General features: G+C 41.0%; 1 protein-coding gene across 1 annotated transcript in view; it reads right to left on the bottom strand.

Moving 5' to 3' along the window:
• The window catches only part of nphp4 (nephronophthisis 4), a 171,704-nt gene that overhangs the window by 21,686 nt on the left and 137,119 nt on the right, over positions 1-12,899 (bottom strand). Inside the window, exons 18-20 of the mRNA XM_030733604.1 lie at positions 7,447-7,581; positions 5,001-5,200; positions 3,033-3,238 (exon numbers count right to left, since the gene is read on the bottom strand). Of these exons, the coding sequence (XP_030589464.1) occupies positions 3,033-3,238; positions 5,001-5,200; positions 7,447-7,581 (541 nt within the window). The remainder of the gene's footprint in view (positions 1-3,032; positions 3,239-5,000; positions 5,201-7,446; positions 7,582-12,899) is intronic.

Here is a 12,899-nt window from a genome sequence, read left to right as displayed (position 1 = left end):
CAGTGAACAATCTGTGAATCAGACTCATATAACCTGAATAAAAATACAGTCACACAATCAAACCTCTTTGTGAATTTATCACATAATCTTTCTGTTGTTGATATATTATACTTTTAGTAGCATATTTTAAAACTGAGAATCTCATCATCCAAAAACAATCATTCTTAAAGCATTTTGGGTTTGATATACACTGTACTGCCAAATGTATTCACTCACCCATCCAAATCATTGAATTCAGGTGTTCCAATCACTTCCATGGCCACAGGTGTATCAAACCAAGCACCTAGGCATGCAGACTGCTTCTACAAACATTTGTGAAAGAATGGGTCGCTCTCAGGAGTTCAGTGATAGGATGGTACTGTGATAGGATGCCACCTGTACACTCAGAAAATTTCCTCACTACTAAATATTCCACAGTCAGCTGTTAGTGTATTATAACAAATTGGAAGTGATTGGGAACAACAGCAATTCGGCCACAAAGTGGTAGGCCACGTAAAAATCACAGAGTGGGGTCAGCTGAGGTGCATAGTAAACAGAGGTCACCAACTTTCTACAGAGTCAATCGCTACAGACCTCCAAGCTTCATGTGGCCTTCAGATTGGCTCAAGAACAGTGTGTAGAGAGCTTCATGGAATGGGTTTCCATTGATGAGCCAAGCCTTACATCACCAAGCACAATGCAAAGCATTGGATGCAGTGGTGTAAAAGCACACTACCACTGGACTCTAGAGCAGTGGAGACGTGTTCTCTGGAGTGATGACTCATGCTTCTCCGTCTGACAACCCAATAGACGAGTTTAGCAGTTGCCAGAAGAACGGTACTTGTCTGACTGCATTGTTCCAAGTGTAAAGTTTGGTGGAGGGGGGAGTCCAAGCATACTACTCCAACTACTACTACTTCAGCATAACAAGACATTTTGGACAATTTCAACTTTGTGGGAACAAATTGGGGATGGCCCCTTCCTGTTCCAACATGACTGCACACCAGAGAATAAAGCAGGTCCATAAAGACATGGATGAGCGAGTTTGGTGAGGAAGAAGTTGACTGACCTGCACAGAGTCCTGACCTTAACACGACAGAAAACTTTTGGAATGAATTAGAGCAGAGATTGTGAGCCAGGCCTTCTCATCAGTGTCTGACCTCGTGAATGCACTTCTGGAAGAATGGTCAAAAATGCCCATAAACACACTCCGAAACAATGTGGAAAGCCTTCCCAGAAGAGCTGAAGCTATTAGAGCTGCAAAGGGTGGACCGACATCATAATAAACCCTATGAAGGGTTTATGGCTTCTTTTTCCACTACATAAGAAATGAATGTCTTGAAATGCTCCATAAGCAACACAAGCTTTCCTTAAAAATATACACAGAGGCTAAGCATGTAATTAGGCACAGTCCAAGCTGAAACATGACAGCCAGCAGCTGCTATAGTTTTTGTTTTTCTGACTTTATTTATTTCATTAAGTCATTCATTCATTCTGGTTTTCATGCTCCTATGAAACCATCTCATGCCTCTTCATGCCACTCTCACCTGCCCTGCTTTCCTGCCTGCATCACATAATCTTCCTGCCCTCTGATCACCAGCAGCCACTTGACTAATCAACCCTGCAGGACATATACTCTAAGCTCTCCACTACTACTCTGCCAGATTGCTTTTGTGCTTTTTGCCTTTGCCTTCCAGAAAACTTTTTCACACCTCATGCCTCACTTGGTTTTAGGACCTTGATATTTTTTTTAAGTAAAGCTTTTTTTGTTCTCCACTTGCTTCTTGTGTTGTGCTCTGGGTTCCTTGTAACTACACTATATATGACAGTACCTACTGCCAACAATAGCAACATTGATGAAACCTGCTCTCACCTCAAGTGGAATTGTGAAACATAAGCACCGTAAGCTTTTTGAAACTACGTAAGACTTGATTACATTAATATTTAAATGCTGAAGGCTTATATCTTCAATTATCCCATTATAGTGTCGTGACGGCACTCCCTGGTGTCCAAAAGCACTATTCAGTTCAACTGACACATAACTTGTGCAATCAGATTGTGTTCGGAAAGAACGCTGTTTAACAAAGAAGCTCGCTTATACTCAAATGTTGCTGCCCATGATCTGACAGCCTTTGCTGTTTATATATGTTATTCACAGAGGACATTTTAACATGTGACAGAAGAAAAAGCATAGGTCTGGATGACAAAATTAATGATGGCTGAACTCGATCAGCTGATTCAGTTTCAACATCCTGGTTTTGGTTATGCTTACGCACAATGTACGGTTTTACTGCAATGCTTAACAACCCCGATGGCGAGTCAAAATGTTTGATGCAAAAAAAAAAAAAAAAATGCAATGTGAAACGGCATGTCAGCACCGAACTGAGACAGACAAAGATAATCACAGCAATATGAAAAAGAGTATTGGGGTGGCAAATGCAGTTAAGACCCTAATGATGGTAATATGAAGGAATATACACAACAGACTTGAAGCCATCAATTAAGATTTTTAACAAGGGTGTAGAAAGCTAGCTATCTTTCTTCCTCTTTTGTTATTAATGGATCATCTCAGTTTTTTTCTGTAATTCTCTCTGATACTTACTCTGCTTTCACCACATGGTATTAAAGGCTGATGCTAATGATGGTGTAAATGTGTTTATTGATAGCTGGATAGCTTAAATGTCTGTTCACAGAGGCAAGTTTTGGATGTTTCACAATGAGGAGTGTCAAGTGTGAGCACAAAGCATCATTTCCTAAAGCAGCATGAAAATAGGTTCCAAAACATAATCTTAACATCACCTACGGAAACACATTCAGAAAGTGTGAACACAGTTTCATGGTGGAGCAAGGCTTGCTATAGTTTGATAAAGGGAAACGCATACAGTATAGGAACACATGTTCACAGTTGGTGTGTTAGAATGGGGGCAAACCTATAAAAGATTAAACATGCTATAGAGTCTAAGTCAGTGGCAAATATAATAACATCAACAGTTAAAAATGGAATGTCAGTCTGACACCACCTCAGTGACCACTCACAGTTTGCAGAATCTCACCTTAGTTCGGGGTCATCACTGTCAATGGTGACCGTCTGTGGCACATTAAAGGGATTCTTAAGGGCAAACTCCATGTACTCAGCAGAGCCGAGGCTGGCGTAGAGCAGGTGCTGGGTGGTGATGGCCTGGCTCAGCATGCTGGCGATACCCTCTGCTTTGCTCTTGGTTTCACTGGGATTGGCCAACTGGGCTCCTGTAGACCGACCCTGTTACCAAAGAAAAATAGCAAAAGCTAAAAAACATTCCAGTGTAGCACTAAGCTGCATACTGCCATAATTATTACCAAAGCAACTCACAGAGGAACTTTATTTTTTGATCAGCTGCACTTGTTGAAGTTTGCATACACACCATTTTTGTTGCAAAGAAATATTATGATCAATATATTACCAATATATTATGCTACCTCTAAACAAAGTGTTATTCAAGCTCTACCTAAACTTTTGCCCGGTAAAAGCCTCCCGACTGTTCGTACTGACTTTTGCCATATTCCCCAATCACAGCTGTCATTTTGAGCACATTATCAGAAGTGATGAAACCCAGGTTGCAGTAAAACTGATTTTAAACATGATATTTCTGAGAAATAACGCTTGACTGAATACGCTGTGTTTGCATGTCATAGATGTGTACAAGGTTTAGTTTGAAAGAATGCTCTCAGAACGGGCAAACGTTCCTTTGCAGCCGAGGGAAAGCATACACTGACCTTTTCAAAACCATTTTATTTCATCACTTTTTTTTCAGCAAAATTAAGCAGATCCAGGCTTTCCATCAGTACCATAACACTGAGAATTGATATTTGTTCTTGGTATTTTTTCTCAAACATTACATTAGTAAAAACAAGTTCCAAGCCAGATGGAAAAGACGTGCGTTTTATAGACAGCCTAGTTTTTAATCCTTGGCAAACCCGCCATTATAAATGTAACTACAAAACAAAACTATAACAACATGATGCATGTTCTGGTTTCATCTGCTGAAACAGAAGCCTTTGAATAGAAATGCTTCCATAAAACTCACGATGCCAGGGGATTCTGGCCTGTTGGTACACTGGTCCAAAAAATAAATTGAACACCTGAATTTGAGCTTCAAAATTGTGGTGGCAAAGCTAAGTGTGTAACAAAATATAATATTGAAATTTTCCACGGGTTTAGTACTCTGAAATTATGCCCAGCATAAACCTGATCAATTGGAGTTTCAGCCCAGAAAAGTCGAATCCAAATTTTATTTGAATGAAACTTTTGAATGAATGTTCTTCTGGTGCAAACAGGACTCAGTTGTATTCCATATTGTAACAGCTGTTGCAGCCTATCCCAGCTGTCATTGGGTGAGAGGCAGGGTACACCCTGGACAGGGCGCCAGCCTGTCGCAGGGCTAACACAGAGAGACAGGCAACTATTTACACTCACATTCACACCTATGGGCAATTTAGAATCACCAATTAACCTAACCCCACTAATTGCATGTCTTTGGACTGTGGGAGGAAACAGGAGTACCTGGGGAGAACCCACACAGATACAGGGAGAACACGCAAACTCCACACGTAAAGGTCCGGGCCAGATGGTGGATTTGACCCCCAGGACCACCTTACTGTGAGGCAGCAGTGCTAACCACTGTGACACCGTTCTGACAAGAACTCTCTAATAATGTTAAATTTGTGTTAAAATTGACTTAACAGTCACAAACCTCCCTTAAGACTATGTTCATGACAAGTGTCAAATCAGTCTTACAATAATGTGCTACAACCCAGCTTTCTTGGAGTCACAAAAGCACAGAAGGTTAAAGGGCACACTGCTATGAGGACTGTAATCGTTACCTCTAAGAGGCTCCCTCTTGATATGTTTTGGAGCAAGAAAGAAAGCTGTTGCTGTGCCTCTACTGTCTTTCTCAGATTTCAGTGAAAAAGACTCGCAGGGGCAGATTACTGTAGCTCAGCTTTAGATAGCAGGAGCTATTTTTGGCTTACTGTGGGCTCACCGTAACCTTTGCCGCTTTAGCATCTTCCCTGGCCTCCCGCTCGTGCACGGCAGCCATGCACTTCAGCTTTCGGTGCCCATCGTCGGGTTCGTTTAGGTTGTGCTCTTTGGGCACGATTTTGTCAGCTCTGATCCCACGTCTGAACAATGGCATCCGATCCTCATTTATCTGCAGTCTGTCTGCCGGTGCAGTGTTCCTCGCTGTGAAGTAGAAGCAAGCTGCAATCATGAACAGAGTGGAGTCTAATCTCTTAGCCATTTTGACCATATGTTCTAAAAACCCTCCAAATGTCCAAGAGAGAGAAGCGCTGACAAATTAAAGTATTGTTGGAACACAAGAAACAACAGCTTGTTTACAGAAAACAGTCCAGTCAAACAACTGGCACCGCTACAACTGGGCCAAAGCCCTGCTGCTGGGAAAACAAACTCACTCTCTCCTCCCAAATTATCTTTCACCTCCACAGTCATGTGTACTCTTCAAGGACTAAAACACCTAATTAAAATATCAAATTCATCTACCAGTCACCAAATAATCCATCCTCATTTGGACTGGATCATGTAAATTACCCGACTGTTTACATGAGAATTTGCCTAATCCTGCACTTTGAATAACACTCAGACATTAACAAACTTTAAGTGAGAGCTGCTTAGACCATATTTTTGTTATCTAGAACAGCTTTACTCTTCCAACATTTTGTCTGTAGCCAAGTGATGGAGCTTGCATTGCAGCAATGGGAAGATAAACCCAGACTAGCTGAAACTGGCCACAAACCGTAAACAGAAATGGGCTGTGTTCAGTGTGGAGGAAAAGAGCAAGTAGTACATCAGTGAAGTGAGGAGAGATGGGGAGACAGAGAAAAAGAGAGAATGACAGAAAATATAAGGCTTATGTAAAGTAGTTTATTTAAGCTCTTCAAGAATATTACCTGTGAATACATCAAACATTAGACTTGGATTAATTCCTTGAGTGTTCATCAGATTTTTTTTTAGGATCCCCTGAAAACCATTCTTCTGCATACGTCTGTACCACTTGTAATGCTTCTGTTTTTGCATTGCATTTGTTGTTAAATATGTGCTGCCTCACTGGCCATTGTGTCTCTGAAATTACTTGTATTTGACCTGTTTTCCATGTCATTTTGATAAATAACAGGACGATGTGATATCTGACTCCCTTTCTGTTTTCTACTCCCACTATTCCTGTTCCCTGTTGTGTTCTACTGTCATTATCAAAGAGGTACTGGGCTGACTCGCAGCCACCTAATCTGATAGTGCCTGGCTATACTGGTTCCTTCAGAGTCACGGGCAGGCAGAAGTGGGACAGGGATGGTGAGATACACACACACACACACACACACACACACACACACACACACACACACACACACACACACACACACACACACACAGCACAGGGCAGCTGCTCTGTTCACAGGTGCTTACTGTTAACTGGCTGACTGGACTCCAGTGAAAGCAATTAGCGCACTGAAAATGCTTAAATGGCACAAGATGGTACAGGGAGGAGAGAGATCAATTTAGGAGAGACAAAAGGTGTGAGAGAGGTCGTGGTAGAGATGTGCGATGTAGGTAAGACTGCAAGCAAACAGTGAACAGACTGTATTTGCACAGTAACAAGAGCTGTGAATATATAATTGCAACAGTTTGTGGAATACATGTTAGGCGAACCTGTACATGAATTAATTAGCAACCACATTTTATATACCCAACATGTTTGCTGCTACCTCCAAAAGCATTACAGTTTCATGGTGTATTAGCATGCAGTGTGCAAGGAGCAAATGTTTTAAAGAGTGTCATGTAATTCTAGGCCTTCTTTATGCTATTCTAAGCAACTGCCTGCTTGTTTTTAAACTTTTTTTAATCTCTGTGTGTGTGTGTGTGTGTGTGTGTGTGTGTGTGTGTGTGTGTGTGTGTGTGTGTGTGTGTGTGTGTGTGTGTGTGCGCGCGCGTGTGTGTGTCAGCCATAGTTCACATTTGAGGACAAATTTAGGAATCACATACCAGTTGACTCGTGATGCTTTGTGTAATTGAGGAAAAAATTGGTTTCCCCAGTGTGTTTGTGCCTTTACTTGGACTGTGCGCGCGCACACACACACACACACACACACACACACACACACACACACACACACACACACACACACACACACACAAAACACAAACAGGACTGTGGCTACCCACCAGAGACGCTTCTGTAAGCTCAATTAGTTTGAAAATTGAGTGGTTCTGTGGTGCAGCCAAGAGAGAATGTGAAATAGATCTGGCCGAGCTGATCAAGGCAGAAGCATGGTCATTGCCAAAATGAAAGACACTAATTACTCTGTGGCATAAAATATACATTAACTTACATGCGCTTAGAAATACACTGAGTGGAGAAAAACAGCAACATAAAAACTGACAAAACGCAGCGTGTTGCAGAATAAAGTGCTTGCCATTGAGCTGGAGGATGTTCCTGGTGGACAGACTTCCTCCTCTGAAGCCACTGGTGACTTCACGAGGTGTGATGATATGAGAATAAGACTGCATCACATCTGCTGCCCTCTTTCCGCTGGGGTCTACTGGGCACCCTGTAGGAGAAATGGCAGCTTTTAGTTGGATATTTTTTGACATATGAAATACCTCAAAGAACTTAAGATTCATTATCTCAAACTAACAGACCCAGTTATTATAAGCTGCAGATTCTTCACAAGAAGTGCTGTATAGTTATTGTGAGACCACATTTATCGGTGCTGACCTTTACCTTCAGTACAGGCCAGATAAGTGTTATGGTATCACTTTCCCCACCTACTGCCATGTGTGCACTAGAGGGTTACAGCGGCATTGTGTACATATGTTGTATTTCAGGTTATTATGCAATAGTGAAACAACTATACATCATAATTATTATAATTAAATATTTGATATGCCAGTTCGTATGTAATATAGGGAGCAAGGAATACCTTTCTGAAGATGTAAAATAAATATTATATAATGCAATGTTTTGCAAAAGCCATGAAAGTAGAACATCAATATTTTGCAAAAACCTGGAGAGACATTATCAAAAGATCAGTCTGTGAATCCGAGCACAGCTGAATTTGGCAACACTGGTGAGATTAAATCTTACTAAATGAAGCTCAAAAAAGTCAAAAAGATGGGAATTAAAGGGGCATAGAACAAGCCACTATTTATGAGACTGCTGTAATGTCTCTGGATTCCTGAGAACCTCTCAAGGCAGGATCCTCCACAGTCTGGCAGCTGTGCAGAAAGCTGCAGCTACGCCATCCTTAGCCAAAGCTCATAAAGAGAGATTTTTTTGCTCAGAAGTCAGCAGGCTCTGAAATACATAAAGACTACTTGCCTCTTCCCAAGGGACAGAATTCTGAATGTTTTGTGAAACGCTACTTGGGCCAGTCGAAAGTGTGACATAAGTAAAGTAAAATTTTATTTATATAGCACCTTTCAAGATAAATATCACAAAGTTTACTCATCAACATTAGTACAGATGTACCAAAAACAGAGGTTTCCAGAGTGGCCACGTGAGGCTGGAGACATGTTAAAATGCTCAACTCTAAAGCAGCAAAACTGGTTTTGTCAATGTGGCTTATTTGCCCCTTCAAAACAACTGTAAAGGGTGGGGTGTTTTATATAGTGTATATAATTATTAAGGCTAAAGTGGTTCCTTATTGGTGGTATAGTATGGCCAGTTTGAATGACAGGTGGATGCTGACACAGGCCATTAGCTGCCTGCCAGCTGTCACCTCCGCTAATTTGAGGCACTGAACTGAATCCCTTGATAACGTGTTCGATGTTACTTAGCAATAATTATCAAGTACCTGGGTCTGTGCAATGCACCCATACTATCCATCTTTCACAAACAGTCTATGATTTTACCTGGAGATTTACTACTGTGTATAAAATTAAATGACTTTAGCACTACACCATCAGGCTGCATTGCTTTATTTATTAACTCCCTGTAGGAAGTATTTCGTTACTCAACTTGTTACATTTCATGTCATGTAGCCTATGGTTGAACTAATTAGCATTTATTTTGATTTAATTTTTTTGTAATAAATAAGTATTTTTAAAAAATGTCACGGCAACAGCGTTTTTACTGTAGAAACAGGCAACATTTCCTCCATTATGCATAATGCTGCAAGCCTGTTTGTCTCTGCCCTGCTGAAAAGCAAGCTTTGGCTGGTTGGGGTATGCATACAACAGACTGTGTATAGAAGAGATTAGCATTGTGTTTACACTCACATTCTTGTCCTTTGCACAACAAATTTAATGAAAAATGCATCTCCACCCTTTGAAAATTATAGACAACATTGTCATGTCCCATCTCCTCAAGAACTAAGACATAGTAAATAAAATAGTGGCCCTCCTTGTGAATAACATTCATTCACGACACAAACTGTGCCAATAAATGAACTTACTCAGGATTTCTTAAAAAATAAAAATAAAAAAACTCACAAAGCTAAAAGTGACTTACAGATAAGGCTACAGCAAGTTTTCTCAAATTTCAAAAAGTACTGCACAGTGTATTCATAAAGTGTGAGCACAGTTATCTCCAAATCTGTGGAACTTCAGCAACGGCTTGAGACTAACTTTTTATCACTTCTGGAAGCAACAAAGAGGGGTCTGAGGACATATCCTGCACAACAAAATGAAGAACATGCATGTATTTAGGCCAAAGTTATCTTTAAAGTCGCATGTGAAACAGCACGTTTTCACTGCACGCGGTGCCAAAGTGAAAACACTCCAATGACAGTCGAGGCAAGATCAATACATGGAGACGAGCCTACAGGGGTAATTAGTGGCCTGAAATTGCCAGAAAGGTCTGGACACAAAAAGCTGGCAACACGATGAGTCATGCTGATGGATGGGTAGTGTTGGCCTCTGCCTGGTTTGGCTGAGTGCTGGGTGTCAGTGATGAAGTGAGACGCTTGAACACAAAGCAGTTAAATATCACCTGCAACCAGCTGCCAGTGTTTCTGGGATGGGGGCTGACCACAGTTTATAAAACGTTATTTTAAAGAATTAGAAGATTAAAAAAAAAAACAATCTTTCATACTATTAATCCTGTCACTATATAAGCTTTATGTTCAGGATGGTTTGAATGGCTGACAGTTTGGATAAACCTGTCTCTTGATAACCAGGCTCCCTTCAGTTTTCAACCTAATTGTCTCCCCTTTTTCTTCCTGGCAAAATCATAAGTTTTCCCTCTTTTTAAAAGGCAAGTGGATAAGTAAGTGTTTCAGGGTGCGCTTGTAGTAAGACAGTGAATGATGGTCAGTATTAGAGTTTCTCCAAACATTAATTCATCTTGTGTAGAGTCCCTACAGTACAGTAGCTACTGGAAAGGCTTGTTTACATTTCTGAATGATGCTTCACACACAAAATGCCCACTAAGGGAAGTAACAGATAATTGTACAGACTTGCAACCAAACCAAAAGCCTGAGGTCATGTACCATCTTCCTAAGAGCATTTTTAAATACCACAGGTCAAAAGTCTTTTACAGGTAAGGCCTCCACTTGGAAGCAGTTAGATACAATTTACAACACTTGACTGAAGAAGTAAGTCAAATTAAAAGTTTGCAGCTGCTTAAATTACAGTGCACTTTGACACAACGCTCCCATTACTCCCCTCCGTTCCCAGGCTTTGGATCACAACATACCCAGATGAGCTGCTTAATTGTAACATAAGAAGTTGTAGTATTTTCTGAGAGGCTGTGGGATACATAATCCAGAATGCTTTCATATGAAATATGGTGAGTGCAGCAATTAAGTGGCTTTACTGCCCAGAACTGACACCTCTGTTAGCTTGTAAGAGTTTTACAAGGGGTGCCAAAAGTACCCTCCAACTCTTTTAGAGGCCGGCTCCTTCATCAACAATCTGATAATAGGCAGGAGCTAAATGAGTAATGGGGAGCTGGTATTGCAATGCAAACAGACACAGACAGCACAGCTCTGCAGATTAATGGGTGAGGTGTCTACCGTCCCAATGCATCCGCCTCATCATCCATCACCTTTCCCTGGCCACACGACTTAGCCAAATGTATTTGTTTCAGTTGTATTTCCCAAATATTACAGCAAAGGCGTTATTTCTGCCAGTGAGTAATCATCTGCGATCAGCAACAAAGCCGTAGAGATCTGCTTCTCAAACCTTCATTATGGACCTTTTGTTTGTGTCAAGAATTGCTTTGCTGATGGACAGAATTACACAATAAACCTTCAAGAAAGTGATAAGATGAAGAGCAAGTGCTACACGTCTATAATAAAACAAATGGACTGATGATGAACCCAATTATGATCCCCCTGATTTAATCATTCCGTCATTTTAATTAATTGGCTATCGCTACAACCATCATTAGGCCCAACAGATAATTCCTACTTAAGTGCATTTTCTGGTTGATGTGGATGTCATATTATCTTTTCCAACCTGCTGAATCACAGTGTCGGATTGTTAAAACAGAGCTCATGGTCCTCAGTACTTAATTACTGCATGATACTCCAGGTTTGTGTTGCAGACAAAGTCAGCACAGCGTCTGCTGCTCCCCTGTATGGAGGAGAGTAATTGTGAACAAAGTGCCAGGGGGCTGAACTCTATCAAATTTATTGACTGCCTCTCGCTGTTGCATGACAATAACCCTTCTCTGCAGTAACCCACCTGCCCGCCCTCATTGCTCTGCTGGCAGTTCTTGAGGTTAAGGCCACAACAAACCACTGATTTACTGGTCCCCAGAACAAATGGGAGCAAGCACCAAGGGGGTTTCAAAGTAGCCTGCAATATTCGATTTCTTCTGCCTCCCCGTTCCAGGCCACTGACCTTTCAGAATAAGCAGATACTCTCTCACCTCAAGGCTAAAAGCAAGGCAGATGAAGTCAGCCTTAATGCGCCGACAACAAGAGCCCTTAATGAGTAGATATACTGTTTGTGCACCCCTGAGGGAAGTCACCTATAGCTAAACTAATTGTTAGGTAAATTTCACTGATATTTTGTTTCACTTGTGACAGCTTTGGGCAGAATTCTCTCTGCTTGTTCCTGCTGTAACAGTCAGTCTCTCCAGGGCTTATCAGGCTGTTGCAGATGAGGAGCACTGTGGTCTGGAGAAGGTTCTAATCTGTCTTCTGTACTGTGCCGAAGCAGATACATGCTGCCGGTTTGTGTATCGAGTGTGTGAGAGATGTGTGTATATGTGGACATCTTAAAAGGGACAGCAACAGAAAGTGAGAGTTCGAGAGAAAGGATCTGGCCACAAACACAGTCAGCAAAACTAGCTTATATCAAAAGGCTTTCCTTTCTGTCACATATGGGCTGTTTTAGTGTTGGCAAATACTACTGCCATATTTTCAAAGTGGATTATAAAAGCACCCCCTATTTCTACTTTTTTTTTGGGCTATGTAAGCAATTTTGCCTTTTTATGAGTCAAACAGTATGTACTCAAGGAAGTGTTGGAGCATCAGGAGCTATTATATAAACTCTTGCAGCCTTGGTTAAAACAAACACATTTGGGAACAGTCACAGAAAAATATTATTAGCACCAAATATACTGTATTAAATCTAAACTAATGAGGACCTTTTAACAACAAAACAACAGACCAAGTCACTTTAAGTAAAACTCTCTTGATCACCCTTAAAGAGAGAGCGGTCCCCAGGTCTGTACTCTCTCGTTACCCATCTGTCTTCTATCTATTTGCTTTTCCTTCCCTTCTTGTTTGAGAGAGACAATATACATTAAAAAGCCATCACTCAGTCCACAGTATCAATCTATGGAAAAGCTCCGGGCTTTACATCATAATGACATAATAGATTAAAAAGCTTATTCAGTTTTGTCTCTTCACTATCTTTGGGTTCAAGTTGCTCACTGATAGTAATGACTCTGCTTTGATTAGTTCCTCTTTCAAAA

This window comes from Archocentrus centrarchus, chromosome 7, assembly GCF_007364275.1.
Source record: "Archocentrus centrarchus isolate MPI-CPG fArcCen1 chromosome 7, fArcCen1, whole genome shotgun sequence".
NCBI classification, from domain to species: Eukaryota; Metazoa; Chordata; class Actinopteri; order Cichliformes; family Cichlidae; genus Archocentrus; species Archocentrus centrarchus.
The sequence above is the reverse complement of the archived record's forward strand: the minus strand, read 5'-3'. Positions and strand labels throughout refer to the sequence as shown.